This window comes from Struthio camelus, chromosome 3 (assembly GCF_040807025.1).
Source record: "Struthio camelus isolate bStrCam1 chromosome 3, bStrCam1.hap1, whole genome shotgun sequence".
Lineage (NCBI taxonomy): Eukaryota > Metazoa > Chordata > Aves > Struthioniformes > Struthionidae > Struthio > Struthio camelus.
In genome coordinates, this window is record NC_090944.1 from 94,529,767 (window position 1) to 94,557,589 (window position 27,823).

General features: G+C 48.0%; 1 protein-coding gene across 5 annotated transcripts in view; it reads right to left on the bottom strand.

Annotated features, from left to right (window-relative positions):
* Nucleotides 1-19,551, bottom strand: part of LOC104150624 (centromere protein J) — a 48,219-nt gene extending 28,668 nt beyond the window's left edge. For 2 of the 5 annotated variants that reach the window (XM_068939182.1, XM_068939181.1), the window contains exons 1-10: nt 19,323-19,551; nt 18,968-19,086; nt 17,745-17,877; nt 16,703-16,801; nt 15,791-16,360; nt 8,232-8,468; nt 7,269-7,364; nt 5,832-5,973; nt 3,541-3,649; nt 341-1,754 (exon numbers count right to left, since the gene is read on the bottom strand). In XM_068939182.1, the coding sequence (XP_068795283.1) occupies nt 341-1,754; nt 3,541-3,649; nt 5,832-5,973; nt 7,269-7,364; nt 8,232-8,433 (1,963 nt within the window). In that variant the 5' untranslated portion in view covers nt 8,434-8,468; nt 15,791-16,360; nt 16,703-16,801; ... (1 more) ...; nt 18,968-19,086; nt 19,323-19,551. Of the gene's footprint in view, nt 1-340; nt 1,755-3,540; nt 3,650-5,831; nt 5,974-7,268; nt 7,365-8,231; nt 8,469-12,229; nt 12,327-15,751; nt 16,361-16,702; nt 16,802-17,744; nt 17,878-18,967; nt 19,087-19,322 lie in introns of all 5 variants that reach the window. The other 3 variants (XM_068939179.1, XM_068939180.1, XM_068939178.1) reach the window with 3 other exon arrangements.
* Between the last annotated feature and the right edge of the window lie 8,272 nt (nt 19,552-27,823).

Genomic DNA, 27,823 nt, shown 5'->3' on the forward strand with positions numbered 1-27,823 from the left:
TACCAAGGGAATACTAGCAAGGAATACATGAAGATAACTATGCTACAGGGAACTCCAGCACTCATTTCAGGGACTCACTGAACAGACCATGGGGTCAAGACTCTCTATCTGAAAGTGCACTGCAAGCAACAGGTTTAGGAAAAATGGCCAGGAAAGATGGGGAGCCAAGCATAAGAAGGGGCTTGCAGGTACAACTCTCCTCTCTGTTTTTTCCAGGTTAGGACTTAGAAATACTGATGGAGGTTGGCATATACACAGGCAGCATGCATAGAATGAGTCACAGACTGTGAGAAATTTATTTCCCTGTATCAGTGGAAATCAAAACTCAGGTAAGTCTTACCTGATGTGTTTGTAAACAGTTTTTTCCATGGTTCCTCCACTGCAGAGGTTTCTTTACTCTTGAAAGTAGGAATCTGGCTCACTGCTGCTGAGGGTGGCAGATCTAGGTTTTTAACATCCCTAACACTATTCTCATTCTTTGATTCAGGCTGATGCCCTCTCCTTTTGGATCTTGTGAGATGAACTGCAGACCGCTGAAGAGAAGAGTGGGCCTTGCTCCCTTTTGGCCTGACAACTTCAGTACTGGAATCACTGCTGCTTGTGCTGAGAGACAGACTTTGCTGTCTTGAGAGCTCTTGAACATCTTGTTTCCTCGGAGCTGATCTGCTGTACTTTTTCACAGGCATTTTTTCTGTTCCACTGGGCTCATCACTGGCATAATCACCATCACAGAGATCCAAATGCCTGCCAGTACAGTCTACTCCCTGAGTCCCATAGTTCAAGGAATAAAGACCATGGTGAGATTCGAGGTCACCATCACTGTTGGAAGATAAGAAGCTTGACTCACAGGACAAAGATGCAACACGGCATGTTGGGGCGGCTGCACCATTCCTTTGCCACCCCTGCTGGAACGCCAGGGATGAGCATTTCTTCTCCACGGCCTGCAGTGAGCTATGGGCAATTTTTACTATCTTATCATTGATGATCTTAAACCCAGTACAGACTCCTCTTTTGCTTTCTGAGCTCTGGCTCCCTGAAACAAGTTCCTCAGGACGTATTCGACCCTGACTCTGTGTGAGGGCAGAGGCTGCGCTCCCTTCTGCCTGCCTAATTTGGCCTCCTAAATTCTGAAATGGAGAATGCCTTTGTAGGACTTCAAAGTGGTTTTTTGCTCTCTCTGTGAGATCACTTGTCAGAGGCTGGTCCATCATACCTACGTCCTTTTGCACGGTACCCTCCACAGGTCTTCCTTCAGTTCTGTCTACTTCCTCTAGAGGATCTGTATGATGAGTTTCACTTTCTTCACTTACTCGTAGGTTCATTTCCATTACTGTTTCATGACACCGTTGCAGGAGTTCAGGCCAGTTTGTTAGAGATGAGGCAGCAGGACTCCCCTTTGTATCCCCACCTCTCCCAATCCCTTCTCTCCCTTTTGCACTGTGCTCAAGTTCTTTTGCTTCACTTTCAGTCTGAGCCTTCATCTCCCTCTCATCTAAAGCACAATTTGTTTGTTGTTCATATGTACCCATCTGCACGGAGCTTCTGGCCTGCAGATTTAACTGAGGGCATTTCCCTGGCTGCAGTATGCCTGCACGCCTTGGGCCAAGCCAGGAGAAGTGACTCCAGCAGTCAAAATCAGCTCTTCTGGAATGCTTTCTCTGTTCTTTTAAAAGATTCTCTTTTTTTTTTTTGAGCCTTGCAATACCTTCTCTTTGTTTCAGGAAAGACTTCCGAGGGGTTAGTTTTGCCTTGCTCTGAAAAACACCGAAAATGGTGAGAATCACACAGGCTTGTGAGAATCACGAGCTGAGAATCATTATCTAAAAAGGAAGATATTTATGGCAATGTAAAAAGTTGAGACACCAGAAGTCTTAAAGACACTGGCTTTGCATAACTGAGGACATGAATAACAGCCACCAGACTACAGGGAAGATAAGAACTTCCACAAACAGTAGCTATGTGACTCCTCCTTTAGTTCATTAGTAGAATCATCCGGTTAAGATGGTGCTAAGCATCACATCTATAAAACTTTCCTGCTTTATTTACTTTTAAGAGCATGGGAGGGAAAAACGCTACTGAGATGGGAGAAGTTCTGTCTTTGTTTTTAAGGAAATTTGAGTGTTTTGTATAAGATTAAACATAAATATATAAATGAATCAGTTTGAGCTGTTATTTTGCCAGGGTGACATTGAGAAAATTGCCTGATGATCAAATGTGCATCTTCCCAGTCAACAAGCCTAACAAAATGCTGACGCTAACACCTAAAGGCTCCCAGTGAAAAGAATCCCTGCTGTATTTGGTACTAAGGGTTAGACTCTTAGAAGAACTCAGTAGTTTCCAACAGAACGGTTATCCACTACTGAGCTTACTTGAAAAGCTGGCCGTTAAATGTTGTCAGATTTGGCAGGAAGAGTGAGGGGAAAAAAAAAAAGCTTTTCAAGCTTTAGCTATGCACCACAAAGAGCAAGGACAAGACAGCTTGTGAGATGCTTCCACAGCTAGTGTGTGAGCTGTATCTCCTCTGTGAACCAAGTATTTCAGCCTTCAGGGCTTTGCAGTGCAATATTGTTCACAAGGTGGTAGGGCATAAAGCTGCCAACTCAGCCCTGCACATAAACTCATATTAATCTCTAAGCAGAGCTGGCTCAGGGTTTCTCAGCAAAAAAAATGAGTTTTGCTTCTTAACAGATGAAGAGGGAGGGTATGGCTAGAACTGGACTGCTCCAGCGAGGGGAAGGGAAAGGGACAGGGAACCTGCAGCAAAGGTGCTCCTCCTTCCGCCCGGGGGGGCGGGATGGGTGATGTGACATCTCCTGCTGCTGGTGTCTGTGTGTGCATGTGTTTGCCTGCGCATTTCTCCCTCCTCCTGCACCAATCACTGCCACCATTGCCCCAGGCTCACCACCCAGATAGCAGCAGCTGCCATGCTGCTTCTTCAGAGCTCTCAGAGGCAAAACAGGCAGTGGAGCCCTGGCTGTTTTGCCATCAGGCACCACCGGCATCTATGCCAGCAGCAAATGCCAATTTGACTGCGTAGAGCCAGTCCTGGTTTTAATCCTGTTTGTTAGAAATCTAGTATGAATCAGTGAGATCACTTACATGCTTCAAGTGTGTGTAAAGGCTTGACTTGATTTAGACCTTGGCAAAGGCAAAAAGTAGAAGAGTACTAAAGAATGACTGACAATTCAAAGAGGAGCAGTGATAAGAAATGAACAGAATCAACCTTGAGGTCTAATTTAGCTAAGTGACTACGGCCCAGAAAATATGTGGAAAAGAGAAAAATCCAATAGGAAAGAGTGGGAACTGTGACTGTCTGTGACTGAATACTAAACAATCCATGCAGTACCTCACATGCCAATAATGTAAGGATGGGGGCATTTCTGAATAGATTTTTTTTATTTTGAGGAAAATAATCTAATATTACATGAGAGATCAGCGGAAAAATTTGCTGTCATGCAATGAGTCAGAACATGGCCCACACAACACCCAAGTCCATGAGAACTTGTCAAAAACAAAGTGAAGGCACTAATCGGACAGCACCTGTTGCTCCTGCTGCTGTTTTTCTATGAGATGCGTGTCTACTTTGAGTTGTTCTTCAACAATTTCTTCAGAAGTCTTCTGTCTTACTCCAACTCCTGGTGTGATTGGCCTAAGCAAGAAGATACTAAATTGTAAAGTTCTCCGGCTAGTTTTCTTTTGGCAATTCTGATGGAGCTGACACTGAGTTTAGAATTCCAAAGTTATGTCTCCCCCTTTTTTTTTTAACGTGAAGTATCTTAGCAATAATACCAGTCTTACCTGGCACCAAATTCTCACTTTAAAATATCCCATTTATACTGAACATAAATTACACTTTTAGTAGATCATGTTTTTAGGCTAGTATCAGCCTCTTCTTAAAAGGGGAAAATAGAAACTATCCAAAAGGACAAATATTTCAGGCATTTCCTCTGACTAGATCTAGTTACAGTCACAAAGAACTCCGTAACTCTAACTCTGTTAGAGAGTTTTGAACAAACTTGTGAAAAGAGTGACAGAAGAGAAAAGTGATATCCACAATTTTCTGGAGGGATAAATTGAAGTCTGACTCAAAATACAGCATAATACAGCATACATGAACATACCTTATTTATTTGGAAATGTACTCAGAGGTTTAATTCGGACACTTTCTAAAACTTTCTACTGAACTTGAAAAAATCCTGCACATAACAGACATACTCATTATACACCACATTACAGTTTTTATTATACCACACAGCCACCTAATATCACTGTACCAAAGATCATTTGCAGAGCAGCAGCTGTTGCTGAGGATCCAATACACTTTTCAGGCAGGGACACTGCCAAATAGCTGCAGCCTCATCACATGGGGAAAATGTCTATAAAGAGTTGGAGCACATTCTCTGCTTTATTTTCATCCAGAGGGAATTCAGTTTGTGCTAAGACTGCACCACAGCACAGTAATTGTGTAATTGCAGCACAGCAGAAGTGCTGCACCAAGGCACACTATTACTTTCAGCCTGTTTTGGCTAAAAGTTTGCTGCTTCTGTTTAAAACTTGAAGGTGGGCTAAGTGTTCCCAAAAGCTACTGCTTCTATCTGCATTGGCTGAGCAAAGGTAACAATTTTATGAGCATTTCTTCCATCACTAATGCTGGCCTAACCAGTTTCTGCCTAGCCACGAGTTATGTTTGTGTCTTGGTACAACTCATTTTGTAATGGAGTGATGAACCGGATCAGAGGGCTGATTGAAGCTAAAAATTACATTTCTCCCCTCTCCAGAAAACTTTAACCTGGATGTTCATCATACATAAAGATTAGTCTTGGCACAGCTGAAAAGTCAGGACAAGGACAAGAGTAAACGAGCTACTCAGACGAACACTAACATCATGAAGTGATGGCCACTGCAGACTGCAGTGCCACTGTAGAAGAAATGATGGCATAACAAAAGATATTGTCTCTCCCTGGCAACTTTTGCCTTGCTTACATCCTTTGAACATCAGAGCTGCACAACTGCTACTCCTTAAAAAGAGTTTTAATTTTTGAATGCTAAGCCAAAGAAATAGAACTTCCATTTTTTATTTTGTAGTTCTCTTGAGTGTATAAGAAGCTATAATATTTTAATACATGGGGCTTGTAAAAATTATTTGTGGGAAAACATTACCTATGACTGGATGGGAAGTATTCTGGCATACAAGGAGTTTCACAAGGCTGATCTGCTTATAAACTTAAAAGCAAAGCTATACAAAGAGAGGTGATTATAAAAAAGTGCTTCCTGTTGTGGTAAAATGCATTTCTCACCCAATGATGGATGTTAGTAGGAAAATCATTCACTTTTTTAGTGTGAATACCAGGGTGCTTAAACACTTTTCATTTTATATCATCAGAACAGAACAAGATAAAGAGTCCTTGAATTCCAGTCCTTGAAATACAAATATTAAGTCCTAATCTCCGGTATTCTGGTTCACATTACTGTTACAGTCTTAAAGGAAAAACCTCTGTTTGACAGTCACACACATTGCTTTGGCAATCCTGTTGGAAAGAAAAGCCAAGGCTAGTTCCGATGGTCTTGGGCTGTTATCATCAAAGTTTAATATATTATCTTCTAACAAAATACACACCAAAATAAAAACCAGCAAATGCAGAAAACGTAGAATTAGATCAACTGCCAGTTCCTGGACCTGTGCTTAGACCTCTGCCCATTCATACTTGCCACTCTTAAGCAAGGGAAAGAGCCTTTGTGCTGCAAATCGTTGCACGTATTACACGTACAGTATGTATACAAGCAAAACATGCTTTTGTATCTACGCCCAACTGACTAAACCCATTTCTCACCTCTCTTCTGGGCTTCTAGTCTTCAATGTCGTCTTTATACCAAAGGGAGATGGAACAATCTCCTCATTAACTTGTTCTCTTCGTTCTTCTTTGATTGCAGAAGTAGTTTTAGGCAAAGTTCTTTCTTCTAATTGACTAATATCTAAACAGTAAGAAAAAGGTCAACGAAAGCAAACCCTTTATATAAATAAATAAATGAAAAATAAACATAATAAAATAATATAGAAATATAGTAATATTCTCAATAATATGAAAATTTTAGGTTTTTGAAAATATTTCCTAGAATACTTCAGAATTAACTAGGAGGAATGATGCAGCTCATGAAAAAAGCATGCCTCCTAATCCTCAACTCTGACAGCTGGGAAGAAGGAAAGGGGAAATGGTATGATTTCTACTCCTCAGCCTTAAAGAATTCCAATGCATGCTTAATGTTTCACTGCAGAACATTTCTCTTCACTTTGCTACACAGTACTGAATTGCTCATATGTTTGTGATTATAGGACTGCAAGCCAGTTTGTTAAAACAGAGAAGAGTAGCTGTAAGCAGCAGATTTTGTAACTAGGCACATTCAATTCTATTTCACCAAAGCGTGCACACTGTGAAACTTCCCACTGAAGTTTACGGGCTACGTTCACTAGGACAAGAAGGCTCCCACCCTCATTTGTTTTTTTTCCAAATGTGAGTTAATGGAGACTTGGTCTTTTAGCTCAAGTTAGGACTCTCTGCTGGAGCAGAACACCTTTGTGGGCTCATTCATGCTACATGCTGTTGGTGTAGCCACAAGCCACACAGCTCACTTCATGAAATTAAGGCATCCAGTGCTACTGAAGTCCTCTGCAGGATACTGAAAGCATTTTCTGGTCTACACCTCCCACAGAAGCTTGCAATGTCCTCATCAGGTCTCATGGCTCCACCTGGCTGAGGGAACTTGGCAGTTAACAACTATTTCTCCTTTATCTTGAGAAACATAATGCAAACGATTTCCCAGAAAGCACCAGCACTGGTAACATACAAGTTTCCAAAAATCTCCAGTCTCATGGTGGACAAGTAATCCTGCTTCTGCAACCCTCTCACCTGTCTCAGACCAGAATATGACTCAAGAGCCAGAGATGACACAGTAGGTACACGGTAGAAAGGGACACACAACTCACATGTCCCTAGGCACTTCCAGCCTCATGTGTGGCTATGCCGTTGCCAGTGTTTCAGATGGCCTACCCATCTCTCCATGAGAAAAGTAGCAATGGGAATACCCTAATAGGAAAGCTGCCTCAGCACTGCAGTTTTCAAATTAAAAAGAAAATGGTGAACAAAAAACACAGCTGAGCAAGAAAATGTTCTTGACAACTCTCTAACAGACATTTCTTCTTTTTCACACAGCAACTGGTTGTTCCCAGTACAGGGCAACAACAAATGGGTCCCAGCAGTTCTATTATTCACCTTTATTTTCTGTTATGTCCTCCTCTTGAGCATCTTCTCTGGAAAGCTTTTTTGTGGGGCTCCCAGCACGCTGAAGCAATGGCTCTGTGTTTCTCCCTTCAAACAGGAATGTGAAGTGTTATACATGCCATCAGGCTCCTGTTGCCCTCCTCCACCCGTGCTAGCAGAAGTATTGCTACAGTTCTCTGAAGAACTGCATTAGGGAACTCATCCAGGCTCAGACTAACCCAGCAAAAAAAACATAGTCCTGGACAAAGGAAGGAGACAAGACTGCTTCTTTCAGTGAGAGCCCTGGTATGAGCCAGTTTGAAGAATATGACACTGAAATCTCAGTTCTTCTGTAAGATTATATCTTTGCATTATAGGCAGATCTTGCTGTACAAGCTCAAAACAATCTGGCATGAAGGTCTTATTTACATCCACTTCCCCTTTAGTTCTTCTTTCTGTTTCTTTTCCCTCCCATTTTTAAACTTCTGATCGCTCACAAATTACTCTTTTGTCTTTCTCACCCTTTGGTATCTTCTCAGAGAAAACAAGGCCAGCCAATCATAACAAAGAGAGGAAGCCAAGTGGTGGCTTACATCTTTTTTTCTCCAAACAGATTACAGGTTAAAGTGAGAAACATTGAGACTGCTGATAAAGAACTGACCTCCTCCCCAAAATAGACACATTCTCTCACTTTTGGAGGCTAGATTCATTTTCTACTTTTTAGCTTTTTCCCCTAAAGGCAATATATTCCCTACTTCATATGACTTAGCTTTCCCATCTTAATGACTTTCTGCTCCATTTATATCTACGAGGCTCTTGAAAATCTTTTATGACAAGCTATCAAAAAAAAAAAAAACCCACCCCACACAATTCCCTCTTGCCCTGCAATAAAATCAGGGACAATCTTAGCACAGGGAAACGTCACAGGACTTGCACAGTATCCTTAGACCCAGATGTCCAGTGATTTTTACCCACCTGAATCTGAAAGTTGCGGGTGCTCTCCTGAGATTTCTGAACTGCTCTCATTTGGCACCAACAGTGGGGATCTTCTTTGCAGAGTAGAGCGCGTTATCAAGGGACGAGTCTGTGAGCAGTCTTGGCTCTGGTCTGGTGAAGAATCTTCTGATGGGAGTTGGACAGGGATTAAAGTAGCAGGAAAGCACGGCAGAGTTGCCATCTTGGCAACTAGATGAGCAGGTATCCCAGGAGAAACTGAAAAGCCAGAAAGTTACCAGAGAAGAACAATTAGATAAGCATAGGACAGCTATTTTCTGCTGAACTGGAAATCTCTTGCTATACTGGTATTGCATAAAGACACTGTTGCTTCCATGTGCCCTGCTGTTTTGTATATTCAGCGTGAAGGATCAAATTTTGCTCGTTATTTTATTGAAATTATAAAATGGGGCTACCATAACCAGGAGACATAATCAAAATTATTGAATGCCACAAGGATACTGACTTAAAAAAATCTTACAAAGCGCAGTTAAAACAACATACCTTTCCCCTCTTCTATAGTCTCTTAGCATGTAAAAGCTAAATCTTGCAAAGCGTTTCTGAGGCACCCCTCATTGCAAGAAAAATGAATGTTTTCTTTTGAGCTCTGCATGGCTTCTTACATATCTTTTTAGAAGATTCCCAGTAGAAAAGACATAAGCAGCTCTGCAAGAGCACCAGAGCCCAGGTCTCACTGCTTCCAGGAAAGTATCTCCTCTAAGAGGTTACAAAGCAGGATCACTCCTTCTGATTTTCTTTCTTCTGACCCACGATTGCTTCACATACAGTGAGTGACCCAACTTCAACAGGAGGAACAGAGAGTGCCTGTGATGGAAATACCTTCTAGCCCCCAGTTAGGGAACTTTTTGGAAGAAGGTTGATCTGTGGATTCAACTCTGTCAGGCTGATACGAGAAGAGGATCGGGAAAAAAAAAGGCTCTTAATTTCTGGACAAACGCTCTAACCTCTCAGGTAGGTGGGCAAAGCCATGATTTTACTGAAGGGAATTAATGTAGTGCAAGCAAGTTAGATGTCCCTGCAGGAACATTAGCAAAAGTGGAGACGGTTGATTTCTGGCACCTTTACATGTTACCTGATGTTCAATAATAATTGCTCATAAAATTACTCTCAGTGTTGTCTTTAAATGCGTGGTGATATTCAAGCAACTACCTCCACCACAGTAAGATGAATCCTAATCCTATTAGTTCTTCAGATTTTACCTCTTCAAAGCTCAGTGGGACCAGATTACACAATTGTACTGGTACCCTCCACCTATACGTCCTTCACTAATAAAGGAGAACTTTCAGTGCAGGCTATGGTCAGGTTTTCATCTTTAAGTTACCACTTTGGCTGTGGCTTTATATGCGCCTTAGAAATATCTAGATACATAAAAAGACAAACCTAAACAGCATCCTATAAATGTACTTCCAGATGAGTTTGGTTTTGAGTTCATGATACTGACTGTACTTCCTCCAGAAATGCAGAAGTGATTTACGGTACTGGGGCAGGGGCAACAACACTTTGTATGATGGCACACAGCATGACCCAGGGCCTCTTCCTTCTCACATAGTTCAGTCCTTCCTTAAGACCCTGTGGAAAATAGTGCAGTCTAACTATTCTGCTCACAGTGAACCAGTGGAAATAACTACAAGCATCGCTCCAGTAGCAGAATGTAGGCTGGGATTAATGGGCAATATAATCGCTCTGTGGACTTTCCACTTTCATTTGAAAGTTTGGAAGACACATACTGTGTTCTTGCTCAACCTGGTCATTGCAGATGTTGAGCTTGCTCAACATTTGCATGCCGTTCCAGCTGGTCTTTTCTCTGACGCAAAAGCCATGGAATGATAAAGATTTAATATATCCTTTCACACTCATCATACTGCCTCTTCCTCAAGCTGTCTCCATAGTATTCCTTACACCACTGGCTCTTGATAGCTACTTCACAGCGATCTACCCCACCTGGCAAATCAGCACAATCACAGCCAGATCTACTGGAATCGTCCCTGGTGGGGCTTGGCTCTGGCAGCAGGGTTGGCAGTTGACATCCTGCTTACCCTCCAACCTAGAAATCTGATCAAATGCCACGGCATCGAGTTTGAAGGAGAGATCACCTTGTGCATCATCAGGCATGATGCCATGCACCTGCTGTGCCAGGCATAAGGCAAGGCACAAGATACATGATCCAGAGGTCAGACGCCTATACACCTTTACATGTTGCTGTTAAAATATTTGATATCACTATCTCTTGCAGTTGTCTTAATAGTGCAAAGAATTTGGCTGCAATTGTTTTTCCAGCCCAACTTTTCAGCACTCCTAGAGGAAATTCTCTAACCCCAGGCAGCTGAAAGGGAATGAAGCAAAGCCCTAGACCTTTCATTTTCTTAAAACATACTGATACTTGAAGTCAGCAGAGATAGGCTGATGAATTTATACAGCTCTCTATATGCATGCATATAAACAGGTATGAAAGGAAACTATTTTTCCTTTTCTTCCATCTTTGCTGCACTGACCACTGTTGTTTAATTCCGCTTTTCTAAACCCTTTTATTTCCTTGGCCAATAATTGTATTGCATGCATTATCAAGGTAGAGAAGACTTACTGTAACTTCCATTTATTTTTATGAGAACGACAGTATAAAGCCTTGCTTCACTAAAGCCAACTGGAAAACTTCCAGAGACTTCAGAGAAAAAAAAGCAAGCACCTCTAAAACATGGGTAACGATACACACAGAGGTCAAATAAATTCTCAGAATTGTTTATTAGCTTCATTACCTCTGCCTAAGGTAAGGTCTATTGCTTGAAACGGACCTTGGCAAGCAGACATTCCCCATACAGTGAACTGACGTTCAGCTCTGATTTTAAACAGTTCTTTCCAAATTAGTCAGTTGTGCGTTATAAAGTATTTTTATATGCGCATAGAGCGATAGTGAAAGACATGGTTCACAGATGGAGCTTCCTCACACTTCATGCACTGAGGACATGGGAGGGAGGTACTGAAAAAAATATCACCTTTCCAGTTCCAAAAAGCTGACTCTGAGAGCCCACCAGCCTACACTAAACGAGCAAGCAAGATGGCACAACCTAGTCCTCCTAAATATCCTAAGGGATCTTAGTAGGAGGAGATCCTTGCAGGACCTTGACTGGGACCCTGAGAAGCTCAAAATTAGACAGATAAAACTGAAGCCAGGTAAATACACAGACGCCCACAGGGCATGCCCTAGGCTCATCAGGCTCCTATCATGTCCTGCCCATTAGGTAAAGCTGCCTCCTCTGGTAGGATATCTGAGGATAGCAGCAAGCTACAGATGATCTGGCCTTCCTGTGCCCTAGCCCATGTTCCCTGCCTATTGTTATGCACAGCACCCCTGCTAAAGCCGTACATAATCCTCTGGCAACTCCAGATGATCTCCCTAAAGTCCTCTTCTCCATGGAGTCACATCCCAAGGAAAATATGCTGCTGCTGAAGACAGGTGGTCTCCTCCTTTGCTACTTGCTGAGCAGATGTCATTTTCTGGCAATGCCACACGTAAAGACGAAGCTGTTCAACAAGTTCTATCATGCTGGGAGGAGCAGGCTGTATTATTCATGTTAAGAGCCTGTTAACAGAAGCATGACTTGTTGACTTTTTCTTCCTCTCCAACTTTTCTGTAATATTCACCACTATACTAAAGCTTTCTGCAGTACCATTTAAATCTATGCTTCAACAGATATTTTTACACAGAGGTGGCTTATTAAACATAAAAGACTTCTCCTCATATTCTGCCCGTAAATTTAATGTACACAAGTGGAAATAAATCTTTTCTGAGGTTTACAGTTTGTGCAAGTATGTGTGCAGAAATAAATATTTTAGCATTTCAGGCACTTCAAACCACCATCAAACTTTGTGTTTCTTTAGGGAACTGCAACTTCTTGCTGCTGGAGTGCAAGCAGCTGGGGCAAGGGGGACTGCTGCAGCCTCAGGAGAAATTTCCGGAGTACCTGGGTTGCAAAATGCAATGATTTTCTGCTGTTCAGCCACTAGCCTTTGTAGCTGCTCCATCTGTTGCCTCATCACTTGGTCCTGCTGCCCTGGACTCTGAAAATAGCACAGAGATGTAGTATCAAACTCTGTTTTGGCATGCTGCTTAACAAGAAGGAATTGCCATACCAGGACTTTGGGTTTAGGTATTTCTTATGGTATGTATTACTACTCATGAATAAGGTAGACATCTGTATTTAAAAATTCCTTTCCCAATTTACTACCCAAAGGCTACATTGACATAGTGCAGACAGTATGTGTTTTACCAGATTCTGCTACTCTGCCTGGCATCAGCCAGCATTTTCCTGACACCAGCCAGTGTTTTCTTCTGGTCTCTGTGCTGGGACTTCCTTCCCACAAAAGCCAAAGCACAAACAGGAGAGCAGCGTGCATCCACGTTTCATACCGTAAGGTGTCAGAACACAATCAAAGCAGACATCCCCTCGGTTTTGATCTAGCTACAAAATTTCAAAATGTGCTGTGGTCATTGTTTGTTGAACTGTCTGCTAAATGTAAATTAACAGTACTATTGATGAAAATCAGCTTTAAGATTCTCTCTGTTGCAATAACTTATGTCCCAGGAAAGAAAAAACTTTTGGTTTTGACAGCATCCTCCCCTATTTTCATTTCCTAGTCTTCCTTGTCTGATGGCATTTTTATTTTATTATTTCCTTTTTCAGAAATACAAATGGTTGGGCAGACATAGAAATAATAAGTGGTTACTGCAAAATACAATTTTCTACAATTTTCAAGGTAATTTTGAGAAAAAAGACAAGTCCATAAACTGGTCAAAATGGCAAAAGCTATTTAAAAAGCAATGCAAGTGTTGAAATTTCACACACTTCAAATTTTCCACTGGGTCCATTAGAAATATACCACATCCCACAGTACTTTGGTTAATTGAGAGGTCTGTGAAATGCTATGTTTGTAATTCAGGCCTGATTTGCAGAGGTGCTGGGTGCACACAATTCACTAAAAATGCCAATGGCAATTGCAGTGCTCAACTTGCATGAAAATGGCATAGTCAGTGCCTTGAAAGCAGCAGCATGGCCCACTGAATACAACACTGCACCAAAACCAGGACAGACAGCTTTTTCCGGTGGCAGCTTTGCTGTTGGAGGATCTTACCACTTCTACCCTTTTCCCCGCTTACTCATATATGCATACCCTTTTTCTCCTACAAAAGTCATCCTCTGCTGGTAAAATTGGTTACGGGAGTACGCCAATCCATTTCAGTAAAGAAAGAACCAGACCAGCTTCGCCAGGTAAAATACCAGGGCTTCGTTCACAAGACTGGCCCAGAGTAGGAAGCACCACGATCAAGAACTTCCCCCGCACCAGGTCTATGAGAGGAACCATCACCAAAGGGGCAATATTCAGTGAACAGAGACGCAGCAAGAACACAATCTGAAATCTAGGACACCTGGGTTTTATAACGGCCCCTGTTCCCTACACTGCTATCTAACTTTTATCAGACACTTCATTCCTCAATTCCCATCCTTTAGTGCTCTGTTTACTTAGAGTGATCACTCTCTGAGGAGGGATAGTCTCTTTCTCAGCATTTATATGCTGAGAATACATATGCCCGGCATGATTAAACACAGATTTTCACTTGCAGCCCTCATATGCTGCTGGGTTAAAACTAAGTAACAGCCATGCTGGATGCTCTCTCTGGACCACAAAGACTTCCCCTGCTGGTCCCTGGACATTTTTTGTGGAGGCTGCAGGAGAGGAGAGAAAAGGAATAGACAGTAGAAGTCCAAGACCACATCTTCTGCGCTACTCTTCTCTACATACAAAAGGACAGAAGAACTAACCTAGCCTTGGCCTCCACAGAAATCCTTGCTGACGCAGAGAAAGGACTGATTCTACCCCCAGCTAAATTGCTGCCGCTAGTTCCCCATTCCTCCTTCAGGCCAGAGGCTTCCTCTCGCCTCTCTGTAGCTATGCTTCAATACCATCAGCCTTGGCCTTCAGAGTTTCCCAGTGGACATTTATTTGACTCTTCCTCCACCACTCTGCTTGTTCTGCACTCTCCACCGTGAAGTATTCCCAGAGACTAGCAATGCAAGAGCCAGTTGCAAATCAGGAGGGAAAATCACAAGCCTCCAGAACCAAGCAGGCAGCGCTTTCTTTCTCCTATCCTTCTTTGCCTGGGTTACCATTCCATTTATCCTCCTTCTGCTTTGCTTTTACTTAGACTTCAAGCTCTTCCGGATAAAACTCCTGCTTTTTTTCACATTGTGAAGTGCCAGCTCATTTACAGAACGACAACTCGCAATGTAACAACATCCTCATGTTATTACATGTGCCTTGGGATCTCCCAAGAGTCTCTCTGGAAGCACCATTCTCATTCTACTGCTCCTCTATCTGGTAGTACTTGAGCAATCCCCAAACTCACTTTTCCATTACTGGACTCTTTGAGAGCATTTCAAGTATTTCACATAGTCAAATGCCAGGAGCTAAAGGAGAGCAAAGAATGGCCATGACCCAGTATCAGGTTTTATGATGAGCTGGTGACAGTTTAGGATATCACAGGAGACATTCTGGTCATTAAACACTAAGATCCATTTTATGTCATCCAGAAAGAAGCAGCAAACTCCAGCCACTCACAAGAACTCCTCTTCAGCTTCAGCCTTGTCTGCATGACACTTTTCCAACAACCAGGCAATAACAAGCTTCCTGCCCCTATAAGCAAACTTCTTTAGACTGAGAGCTGAAGAGGTGAGGTCTCCTGACTGGCTCATCAACATCCCCTTGAGAATAGCAGTAGGAACTGGATCCCAGGGCAGCCTCATAACACCACGCTCAGCAGTCCTCAGCCACTGGGAATTTAGATTGCCGAGAAGCCACTGCACTGACACAGTCCAACCACAAATCTCCTGACATACGACTGAAGAACAAAGCTTTCCCAACTCTTGTCTAATGTGTAGCTGTGTCACAAATAATAACAACAAAAGAAGCCCCATGGAAGAATGGGCTCAGGACAAGAGGCATGACAGCCTTGGTAGTACAAATACTTCCAATTTTCTTATCTTCAAAAAAGCTTACAGTGATGGTAGACTTACAGTGCAGAAAGGGTTGAAAAGTCCCAGCATGGAGATATCCTAAACAATAAATTAAACTATATTGGAAATATAAGAGTTTCCTTAAAAAGTGCAATTAAAACAATGCATTGTTTACTATAGCTGGTAAGAAGCACAAGGGGCACTCAGTCGAGGAGATATTGCTGAGTTACTCCTGTCCATCTCTTTGTCAAAACTAACAATAAGAGAAAAAAGTCAGAAAAGGAAAAAAAGATGAAAAAAGACGAAGAAAAATCAGATGAAGGATTATATCGCACTTCCCAGTGTTTGCCAAGAAAGCTTCCTACTCGTAGACACCAGCCTACTTCTCCTGAAGAGGCTATGCAATGATAAGAACTCCAGAGAGGTTAATATGCAATTATAGATACATTCACTGATTATTCATTGCAAGCTAACCTGGTCTATGCTTTTGTATGTTGTGGATGCTGGTCTCACCTGAGGATCTGAGGCAGCGAGCAGACAACGACTGAATGTTTCCAGGGTGTCACTGGTTTTACTGGCCTCAAGAACACCAGTCTGGGTTACACTTGAAGCCAACATTTGAGGAAAAAAATCCGAGCTGGCCAAGTAATATAATTGCCTTGCAGGAAACTCTTGGTCATTGCCCAAGTTATCTGAGCAGTCACTACTGTTGTCCATCTTACGGCTGGCTTCTGCGCTGTATGAAAGTGGAAACTGCGTGCTGGAGGACTGACTTGTGTTGTGAATCCATCCTGGGGGTAAAGAAGGCATGACCTTCTCAGTTATTCTGGTGGGAGATGGCACTACACTTGTCAGATCATTGGCAGTCTTCTCTGACAGATGGTCCTCCTCCTTAAAAGCAGCTGCTTCCATACTCTGCTTTCCAAAATCCATATTAGGGGTGTGCAGTATAAACCACTGTGAACAGATGTGTCATACTGACATGGTAAATCCTTGTGTTTGCCTTCATTATTATTATTATCTTTTTAATCCAATATATTTTTTTTAGCCCAGGCTGAAAGCAGAGTCTTCTGACTTCAGAAACTGTAAAATATATACAAATATACATATAAAATGCAGTTAGGAAAAAAACACTTCAAAAAGCTATAAGAACACAGTATTTCTACCAGCTAAAATGGTTTAGCTATACTGCCTGCTTTCTAAATTCTAGTCTCAGACAAACAGGAACAGATACAAGACTCTACAACAAGAAAAAACGAGACCCATTCAGCAGTAAAAGCATTTACCAAAGTGGCCTGACCTTGCCTTTCAGCTAAATCATCAACCTTTCAGACCACAGAAAGTACCTTACTGGCCAAAGATAACACGAGAAAACAGGGGCATACAAATGGAATGTGAAAAAAAAAGTCATCACAAGAAAATCACCTGTTATTTCATAGCTCAGAAGAAAGCTTACTTCAAAAAGATGAAATAACACTGTCACAGCTTGTATCCATCCTCTCTGAGACCAGTATGACAAGTCACCTGTGGAACGACAGACAAACATCCTGTTTTCCCTGTTTAGTCACTTAGCTCCATTCCATCTCAGAGAGTGGCCAGTCATTTTCTACTTACCTAAAAGTTTTTGAGGGAAGGTTTTTTATTTCAGCAGCTGATGCTACTGAGCTCCCCCATCCTGTCTGCCATAGGAGGATTCAAAGGTAGTTTATTTGCACTCCTGGAGAAATGTGGACTTTCTAGGAACTTTGTTTGCAAGAAAATGATTCGATACCTTCTTCTGACTTCACTGTAAATGGCTTGTTTAAGACGTATACACAGCCTGCCAGGTTTGATGATTACTTTGACAGGTCCAACATGTGCAGCTAGGCAACATGATGCTGTTTGCAAGTTTAAACTCCCTTTAGAGTAATCTACACTTCCACCGGGAAACTTTCAGGAATATACAAATCTAAAACAGTTGAAACCCGGGCCCTCTGGGTGGGACATGTACATTAAAACGAGAACCCTGCTGAATGTATCTTCAATAGGAGTGAAAAAAAGGAACCATGTGTGATGAAGAGAGAGGACCAGGAGAAGGAAGGATTAGAAAGGATGGGCTAAGCCAGAGCTAGAGAAAAGAGTAGAGCCCATGACCCTCCACTGTAATTCCTGCTAACCCCTAAGATGCATTTCCAAATTCCTGGGTCTCCCCACTCTTCTGCTCTCAATAGAAGACTCGGAAACCTCCTAGTGGACTAGACATTGGAGTCTTTACTGTTCCTTGCTACTGCACAGGAAATTGTAACTTGATTCTACTACATGTTCCCACCTTAGATCCACCCCAAAGGGAGCTAAAAGTTCCAGCCTGCCAGCGATTTATGTGGGTGTAAGTATAACACTGAATGAAAGTCTGTTTTTTTCAGTTTGACTTTTCTTTTAAAGACCTGGGAAACAAACACACACACACAAAAATCACTAAGATACTCACAGGGTACATGGTTTAAATGCCAGCAGGAAGGTCACCCTCAGTAATAAGGAGGAGCCACACAAAGGCTACCCGTGGCTGGTCCCACTGCTTCCACTGCGTGCACAAGGCGTAGTCTCCACATTCCAGGTGTGCTCTGCCCAAAGCACAAGGGAAACAACTTTAGTTTGAAGACTATCAGTGATGGGCTCTGGACAAAAGCAACACTTGCTGAAGTTCTCTCCAAAACAGACTTCCCAATGGGCACCACGCCCACTGCAGAGCAGTTAGGGAACTGGGAAGAGCTTGATTTTATGAAGAAAACTCCTTGACATCAGCAGCAAGGAAAAGATGGTCCAGCCTAGACACTGATAAGGAGGTCCTGGAGAAAATAACTTGACAGTATCAGCTTTTGCCCCATTCAATATAAACCTAAATTATGTCCAACATAAGCTGATTTTCTGCATCAGCTTGCTATACTGTAATCTCAAAAAAAGGGAGGATATATACTTAATGTATGAGGTTTCAGGGGGCAACAAATTACTTGTATACAAAATTTAATACTGCCTAGGCTACTAGCTGACTTCAAGTTGGAGAAGAAACTGAACAGTAAAACCTGCTCTGTTATGGCGCTTTTCAGTGTTTGCTTTCTCACTGTTGTGGATCGCCAGGGTATCAAGCCAGTGAGTAAACAAAAACTCTCCTCCCCAGCCCTGATGCCAGCGTTACTGCATCCTTGGCACCGCCCACACAAACCCACTAAAGGCCTCCCGCTCCAAGCAACAAAGCAGTTCTTCAGGCAACATGGGCAAAGCCGTCGAAATTACTCCCTGCCAGGGACAAATACCATTGTACAGAGCACCTCGGTAGCCGGCAGGAGCAAACAAGGAAGCACAGGACAAGCTGATGATCATCTTGTTCGTTGTTGCTGGGGATTCTCTGTTTCAGTAGATTTTTTTCATTTACAAAATATTATGATTAACATGTTTTACCTGAGGGAGTCTCCCAATAAACACAAAACAAACAGCATCAGTAGAATACTCTGTGCTTTCACAGACTTTTCCATCCAAGGGGTTTTAAAGCACCCAGTGTGCTCGTGGCATTCATAAAGACAAACACATACGCACGCGTGACCTCATCTTTAAATCTGGTAAGCCCTGACAAATCCCATGCAAACCAAGGAGAAAGCTAACCGAAAGCACTGAGAGTTTTAACACGGTGCCCAAAGAGAGAAATTAACCACTTGCCTGATGGCCTCCTGTGCAGCCCCGGGAGTGATGTGCGGATGTTGGGCGAGCCCTCTCCTCTGCTCGCAGTGCTGGCAGCAAGGCTGTCCAAACCCTACAGCAGTTCTCCAAGTGCATTCCTACCAGACACGACAGTGAGAAGTTATAATTTTCAATTTTTCCATTCGCTTTTTTTAAAAAATGTGTTGTTCAGAGTGCAGCAACAGCCATAAACTGGATGCACACGGATAAAGAGAGTAGTGAGACATAAAACGCTGGCGATAATGTTCTCTGAAGCAGTACAGAATACAAAATACCCAACAAGCAATATGAAATACCCCACACTCCCACACAGCAGAGCTGCCCTAGTTCTTACCGCGGCCGGAGCACCGGCCTTTCACTTAAAATGCTTCAAAATTGTCATTTCTGTTGTTTCGCCTTCTGTCTTGCCACGAAAACAGCACCTATCGTGGAGGGAGGAAGCGGGGAAGCACGCAAAAAACCCCCAAGGCCGATGCCCGGCACACCCAGGGCGGGGTGCGCACGCCGGCGCGGCCCGGCGCGGCCCTCGCGCAGCTCCCGGCACAGACCGGACCCGCTGTCCCGGCGGCGGCGGCGGCGGCGGCGGCGGCGGCGGCGGCGGCGGCCCCGCGCCCGCGGCTCGGCCCGCGGCGGCGGCGGCGGCGGCAGCGCGGCGGGGTGCGGTGCGGTGAGCGCGGCCGCGCCGGGAGCCGCCGCCCGCGCCGCCTCCCGCCCCCTGCGGTGCCGGCTGCCGCCTCGGCTGCCGCCGCGGAGAGGGGGAGCCGTGAGCGGGGAGGAGGTGGTGCTCACGACCTGGTCTGTCTGTCTGTCTCTCTCTCTCCCTCCCTCTCTCTCTCTCTCTCTCTTCGTTTTTCGCACAGAGCTTTTGAGAAGCCGGCAGGGTACAGGTGTTGTCCTCCGTGGGAAACCCGGAGGGCCTCACGCCCCCGAGCTCTCCGCGCACCAGTGACATCCGCACGGAGAAAGGTGCCAGGAGTGGGCTCTCCTGAGGCTACTCGCTGCGCTTGGTGGAGCCAGGAGCTTTAATCGGCAGCCTTTATGCTTGGATGTTAAGCTCTGTTAGTTTGAAGGCAGCACCTCCTCACCATGTTCGTTAAAAAGCAATGCCTTTCATGGTGGGTATAGCTACACATGTACCCCACGCAAAGGTCATGCCAAGGAGGCACAACTGCCCCGGGGGCCCCTTGGCCCTCAGCCCTCTCCCTCCTGCTGGGGGCAGCAAGGATGCCCCTTCCATCTTCTCCCCTTTACCACAAGGAGACAGGACAGAAACAGTCATCTGCCCAGGCCCTCCAGAGAAAGGAAAACAAAGCCAACATGAGGGAAGGAAAGCAAGCATTACAGATAAAGAAGGGGAAAGAAATGCACTCAGTTGAGCAATGCAGTGCTCAAAATCAGAGAATCAGAATTACAGAATGGCCAAGGCTGGAAGGGACCTCTGGAGATCATCTAGTGCAACCGCCCTGCTCAAGCAGGGTCCTCTAGAGCACATTGCCCAGGATCGCGTCCAGGCGGGTTTTGACTCTCTCCAGGGCAGGAGACTCCGCCACCTCTCTGGGCAACCTGTTCCAGCGCTCAGTCACCCTCACAGGAAAGAAGGAGGACATTTTCCTCATGTTCAGGCGGAACTGCCTGTGGCTCAGTTTGTGCCCGTTGCCTCTTGTCCTGTTGCTGGGCACCACCGAGAAGAGCCTGGCCCCATCCTCTCGACACCCTCCCTTCACATACTTGTACGCACTGATGAGATCGCCTCTCGGTCTTCTCTTCTCCAGGCTAAACAGGCCCAGCTCTCCCCGCCTTTCTTCATAGCAGAGGTGCTCCAGAGTCTGAAACGGAAGTCGCCATGCGTGCAGGCTGCACCGGAGCGCCAGTCCAAAGGCCTGTGGGCATGCCTGCAGGGGTGGTCTTTCTCTCAGCCGTCACTGATGCTTGGCTCCAGAGGGGAGGCGCCTCCAAAGTGCTTTTGCTGCACGGGGCTCTCCTCAACCAAGCGGCTGAGACGGGTGTGGCACACCAAGAGGTTGCACCTCGCTGGTGCGCAAGGGTGCAGGAGGAAGCGTCGCATGGGATAGGGCGCGAGAGGGAAGAGGGCTGCAGGAAAGCTGATTGATAGGCAAGGATCACCTCCTCCACGCTCCACGCGTGCCCAACCTGGGAGCCTTCCACGAGGGAAGGGCTGGCTGGACAGAGGAGGGGAGAGCAGTGGATGTTGTCTGCCTTGAGGTCAGTAAGGCTTTCCACGCTGCCTGCCCTCACATGCCCTCCGAGGCAAGCTGAGGAAGTAGGGGCGAGATGAGCAGGCAGTGAGGCGGACTGAGAAGTGGCTGAACGGCAGAGCTGCGAGGGTTGTGATGAGTGGTGCAAAGCCTAGGTGGAGGCCAGTAACACAAGGTGCAGGCCAAGGGTCAGTGCGGGCTCTGGTCCCGTTCCTCTTCTTCCTCAGTGGCCCGGGTGATGGGGCAGAAAGCACCCTCAGCAAGCTGGCTGCTAAACCAGGGGGGATGGAAAACAGGGAGGAGTGGCTGACGCACCAGAGGGCTGTGCTGCCATTGAGAGGGCCTTTGACGGACTGGAGAGACGGGCTAAGAGGAACCTCCTGAAGCTCAACAAGGGGAAAGGCCAAGTGCTGCACCTAGGCAGAAAGAAGTCCATGCACCAGTACAGGCTAGAGGCCAACGTGCTGGAAAGCAGCTCTTGGGGGAAAGCCCTGGGCGTCCTGGTGCACAAGTTGCCCGTGAGCCTGCACTGCACCCTTGTGGCCAAGGCGGCCAGCGGCCTGCTGGGCTGTGGTTAGGAGGAGCCTTGGCAGCAGGTGGAGGGAGGCGGTCCTGCACAGCTGGAGTGCTGTGGCTGGTGCTGGGCTGCCCCGGCCAAGGGAGATGTGGAGCTCCTGGAGTGAGTCCAGCGATGGGCTACGAAGATGCTGAAGGGCCTGCAGCATCTCTCCCAGGAGGACAGGCTGCGAGCTGAGGCTGTCTCTTGGCGGCCATGCGGGCCGCAAGGACAAAACGCTTGTGGTTTTGGCAAAAGAGAGCTGGAAGCCAGGTGACGGCAGAGCTGCAGATTGCCAAGAGCGGCCAATGCCTTTTGCAACTGGCAGCGGGACCTTCTCCTTCAGCTTGCTTGGGAGGAGAGTGCCCCTGCTCACAGGGGCCGACGGAGGGGGCCTCTTCTCTAGTTGCAGCCTGCTGCCGGGATGCTGCTTCTGCCAGTCGCGGCTCCGGTCAGGCCACGTCACCTCCTGCCCCTTTCCCCCGTGTCCTGGGAAGAGCTGCACCCGGGAAACATCCCGCCTGCCATGCCTGCGTGCTGCCTTGCTCGGAAGCCCCTGCTGGAGCAGCATCGGCTCCCTGCGGCTTCTCTCTGCCCCTGACTGCAAACTGCTGCCCTCTGGCGGTGTCCCTTGACTCCCGGACAGAGAGGCACTTCCCCCCAAAATCTCGCCTGCCGTCTCCGACAACGGCACTAGCAGGGCTACCGCTGCTCAGTCACTTGCCCTCCTGCTGTGTCCGTATGCCAGGGCATTCAAAGAGCCCTGCCGGACCTAGAGACGCGGGCACAAGTCCGTGGGCTATGTGCAGCGGCCGAGCGCTTGAAAGAGAGGCAAGGAGCAGACTCAAGAGAGTCCTGCGCAAAAGTGCTTTGTTGCAGTGAAGGTGCACGGGCGTCAGTCAGAAGCCCCCCGGCTCCTGCCCCACGGCTCCCCTGGGCCCCCAGCGGGGAGTTAAGCGCTCCCCAAAGACAAGTTCCGACAGGCCAAAGCACACTGCACGTGCCGCCGGGGTTGCCGCTCTTACCGTGTGGCAGGGGTGCTGCCAAGGGGGTTTTTCCCTTTCCTTTTTCTTCTTTCCTTGAGTTCCTTCCCATTTTTGTCTTTCCTTTTTTTAACCTCGTCTTTTCTTCCCCACACTTTTCTCTCTGCTTCCTCATCTGCTCCGGTCTAATCTACCCCATCTTAACGCTCCCTCTCTGATCTCCCTGTTTCTTTGCACCCCGGTTTTCTCCTCTGCTTTTCTCCCCATTCCTTTCTCCCCGTTTTGCTCCTCTTTTCTCCCCTTTTCTTTCTCCCTCCCTTTTTTCTCCCCCTTTCCTTCTCCCTGCGGCTTCTCCTCCCCATTTGTTCTCCGCCTTTTTCTCTTCCCTCTTTTTCCTCCCATTTTTCACCCCTTCCATTCTCTCCCTTCTTCCTCCCCGCCTTTTCTTCCCTCTTTCCTTTCCTCCCCCTTCCCCCCTTTTTCCTCCCCCATTCTTCTCCCTTCTTTTCCCTCCCCCTTTCCCTATCCCGCTTTTCCCCTGTTCTTCTCCCCCTTTATCTCCCTTTTTCCCCCTTCGACTTTTTCCCCCCATTTTCCCTCACCTTTCTGCTCCCTCTTTTTCCCCCCTTTTTGCTTCCCCCATTTTCTCTCCCCCTTTTTCTCTCCCCTTCTTTTCGCCTGCTTTCTTTTCTCCCTGCTTTTCCCTTCCCCTTTTACTCCTCCTTTCTTCTCCCATGTCTCTCCCGCTTTTTTTCTCCCTTCTTCTCCCTTCCCCTTTTCTCTTCCCTCTTTTCTTATCTCCCCTTTTCCAAACCCCTTTGCTCCCCCCTTTCTTCTCCCCCTTTTTGCTCTCCCCCTTCCTTTCTCCCACTTTCCTACCTCCCCCCTTTCTTCTCCCTCTTTTTGCTTCCCCTGCCTTCCCCTTCTTTCCTCCCCCTTTATGCTCCCTTCTTTCACCCTGTACCCCTCTTCTTCTCCCCTTTTTTCTCTTTCCCCTTCTTCTCTCCCTCCTTTTTCTTCCCTCTTTACTTCTCTCCCCGTTTTCTCCCTCTTTTTGCTTACACCCCTTTTTCTCCACCTTTTTTTCTCCTCACTCTTTTCTCCACCAGGCTTTCTCCCCCTTCTTTCTCTTTATTTCCTCTTCACCTCTTTTCTTACACCTTTTTCTTCCCCCTTTATTTTCTCTTCAGCTCTTTTCTCTCCATTTCTTATCCTTCTCTTTCTCTTTCTCTTTCTCTTTCTCTTTCTCTTTCTCTTTCTCTTTCTCTTTCTCTTTCTCTTTCTCTTTCTTTCTCTCTCCTTCTTCTCCTTCTCCTTCTCCTTCTTCTTGACCTTCTTCTTGACCTTCTCCTTCTCCTTCTCCTTCTCCTTCTCCTTCTCCTGCTCTTTCTCGTGGTCCTTGTGGCCCGCCAGCAGGAAGTGGGAATGGCAGCAGGTCCCAGCAGTGTTATGGAAAGGCCCTGGGGAGCAGGACAGCAGCTCTCCGGGGAGCACCTGCCGGGCACTGCGGGTGCAGAGGCAGCTGAGACCGGGGCAGGCAAGGGGGCAGGCGGTTGCTCCAGGGCCTCCTTCGCCAAGCTCGGCTCTTGCTGCTCAACCGCAACATTGTCCGCAGTGCTGGCGTGTTCCTGGTGCCTTCTGCCTCCCGAGCGGTCGGGGGAGGACAGGGCTGGCTCCGAGCGCCTCCTGGGCATTGTGCTGAGCTGCTTTTCCAGAGGAGGCAGTGGAGGGGCAGAGGCACACGTGCCATCTCTGGGGCTTCTCCCTCGGGGCTGCTGCAGCTCAGCGGCTGGGGGGCCGCAGGCAGCTTCTGCAGCGTCCTGCTGAGCGGCCCCTGGGTGCGCTGTGGGGAGAAAGAGCTTGTTAGCTAGTTTTCCTGGCTTCTGAAGGGGAGCAAGGAGACTTTCCCGGTGGGAGCACGCAGCCCAGGCGCATGGCAAGCTGCAGCCTGAGCACCTCTAGAAGTGAGGAGCAGGTCAGGAGACGCAAGCACCCCTGGGGGCCATGACCTGCACGGGGAGAGCGCAGGTCCAGTGCATAGTGAGCAGTGCTGTGAAGAGCAGAGGTTTAACAACTGGGACACCTTTTGTGGAGTGAGGATTGTCCTGAAGTGGCAGGAAGTGCTGCAGGAGCAGAGCCCTGCCATAGGGTCTTGCACCCTCTGCACCTCTCTGCATTGCCACAGACATCTTCCGATCTCCAGCTAAAGCACTGGGACCAGCAGCCCTGGGTGGTGCCAATCCTCCGTGCCTCGTCCTACCTGCGGAGCTGCCCGTGTGCTCGGGTGCCTCCGCAGCCGAGGGGCTGCAAGGCAAGGCCACGTCGTCCCCAAAGATAGCTGTGCAGTTCTCGATGAGAAACTCCACCAGCACCATCACCTGCACAGTGAAAAGCAGGGATGTCAGGGCAAGGGGCTGAGAACCTGCTCAGCAGTCTTTCCTGCTCCTCAGTGCCGTTTCTGCGCCAAAAGCTGTAGCTCTGGGGCTGCGGCTCCATTAAGAGATGTGCCTGTCGCGTGGCGCAGAGCCCAGCTGAGGGGCTGGCTGGTGAGTTCAGCATACCCTGTCGTAGATCTCTCTCTGCACTTCCAGCGGGAGTGTGCTGTCCGTGCCCGGGCTCAGCATGCTGGGCCCCACCCAGATGGCCAGGTTGCTGGCGCCCATCCTGCTGGTGCCTGCGTTCTGGCTGATGCGGTGGAGCACCGCGAGCAAGGGCTTGAGCAGCAGCACATTTGCCCTGGGCAGTTGGTCAGCCACCCTGAGCAAACACAAAGAAAAGGCGCCGTGAATTCAGGGGGCAGCGGCTGCTGCCGCTTCTGGGAGCAAGGCTCAAGGCAACTGCCACAAGTGGCGCCTCCTCCCACGAGAGGAACGCCGGTGCTCTCTCTCGCCTTTCCACGTGTGCTGTCGAGAAAGGCCCGACAGCACGTGCTTAAGTACGAGACCTTGAATGAGAACATCTGGACTGGGAGGTGGGCGCTTCATCAGTAGATGGACAGTGGGAATAAAGGCGAGGTGGTCGGGAGACGTCGTGGGAGGCTTTGCAAAGGCCCGTGAAAGCCTGTGGCTGTGTTGTGTGGTATCGGCACGAGCAAGCGGATAGAAGTGTCGGGCTCTGCCACAGACTGCCCGTTTCCAGAGAAGGCCCCAGCCTCTGCCACCCGCTCCAGAACGGTGGGACTGGCTACACACTTACTCCCTCAGGCCTTCAATCTTCTCCTCCCTGCTCGGCTTCTCCAGAGCCAGCATCCAGCTGTCGTAGAGGGCCGCCGAGAGGAGCGTGCAGGGGATATTTCGCAGGAAGTCCTGCAAGGCCGAGATACGGAGATGAGGCTTGGACACCACGCCTGAGGCCAGACGGAGCATCCACGGGCACTTGGGCTCCCCAGGAGGCAGGCTGCTTGGAGCTACCCGCTCTCAGAGGAGCTCCTGGCCGCTGACAGAGCGAGCAGTGGGCTGCGCGAGGACCGCCCCGCTTGGGCACGCTCGTGGGAGTGCAAGAAGAGGCCCTAGTGCCTATGAGCCTCTAGTGCACCCAGAAACCTCAGTCTTCCTCCCTCAGGAGGCTGCTGGGGAGCAGGAGGAGGACGAGGAGGAGGAGGTGACTTTTCCCAGGGCAGGCAGGACATCGCGGGCACAAGCAGGAGAACGGGCAAGCAGGTGGCAAACACAGAGGCCAAGCTTTCCTCCGCCTGAAAGCCCGTCGTTTGGCTTCCCCGGGGTTTCAGCCTGGAGTGCCCCCTGGGCCCAGCTAGGCGCTCGAGTGGGCCCCTGCAGGTGGGCAACGTACTCTCCGTGCTGCCAGTCGGCAGAAATTCACCTTCAAGATTCCTGCCAAGAGGTGCACGGGTTGGCTTGCCAAGTCAACGGCCCCTCCTTTGTTCAGCTCCTCCCTCAAGTCCCTGCGGGCCTTCTCACTGGCACCTTTCCGGAATATGCCCTCCGTGGCAGGCCCTTCCCTGTACAATATGGCCAGCAGCTCCTGCAGGAGAAAGCAGACGGGGCTGGCAGAAGAGCTCATCGGGTGCAGAAAGGCCGTTTAGCAGGGAAGCACTTGCTCAGGGAGAGAAGCGAGTTTGTGCCTGGGCGGCGCATGCTGCTTTGCCTTGGTTCGGATCTAGTTCTCGCTGCAGGTACATGGCGCTGGGCGTAGCCGGGCTGTGCCCCAAGCCAGCCTCTCGAGCACGCTTCTGTAGTCGGGGGACTACAGAAACCCCTGGCTGTTCCTGCTGCTGCAAGCTTCCCTCCTTTGCAGGCCTTCTGCAGCCCAGGAGCTGGGGGTGCCGCCTGGCGGGACAAGCCGGCAGGCGGATCGCTGCGTGGCCAGGCTGCCTTACCTGGACTGGCTGGGGCAGGGTCCCCTGCTCTCCACAAAGGGTAGCCAGAGGCTGGCCAAAGAGAGGCGTCCCGAGGCCAGAGTCCGGCTGCCCGGGGCCGTCCCCGTTGGCCAAGGCTCGTCTCCGAGCAAACGGCCATGGCAGGAACCTCTTCCTTGTCTTAGTCCCCTCTGCTGCAAGCAAGAGGAAAGCAGAAGTGGAGAGGGAGCGGAGGGGCTGCAGCTTTTCAGCTGCTGTCGAGCGCTGAGTGAGGAGGCAGCTCCTCAGCTTCCCTTTGCAACTCACCAGTGGAGTGGCCAAGTCCCTCTTCAGCAGCCGATGGGGCCAAGAAGGGGCTCTGCTTGGTGCCAGCCTGCAAGAAAGAAAGGCAGGCGTTCAGGTTACGGAGGCGCCCGGCAGCAGCCAGGGCCGCCAGCCAGGTGCTTCAGCCCCGCAGAAAAGCGCGAGCGGCTGCAGGGAAAACCCGAGGTCGTGGGACGCCGGCGGAGGAGATGCTTGCGTGCGGGAACGGCCTGGCCTCTCTGCCCGACGTGGGTGCTTGGGGCCGGCCGCCTTCCCTCCCGAAACTCGCATGCCTCCCGGCAGCCCGCAGCCGGGGCCGCGGGACAGGGAGCCCCTGCTCACCTCCGCCGAAACCAAGGCCTCGACGGTCCGGGCGGTCAGCGACCCCGACTAGGCAAGAGAGCAAAGAGGCAGCGTGAGCAGGCGGTGGCGCGGGCTCTTGCCCGCAGCCCCGTGGCGCTC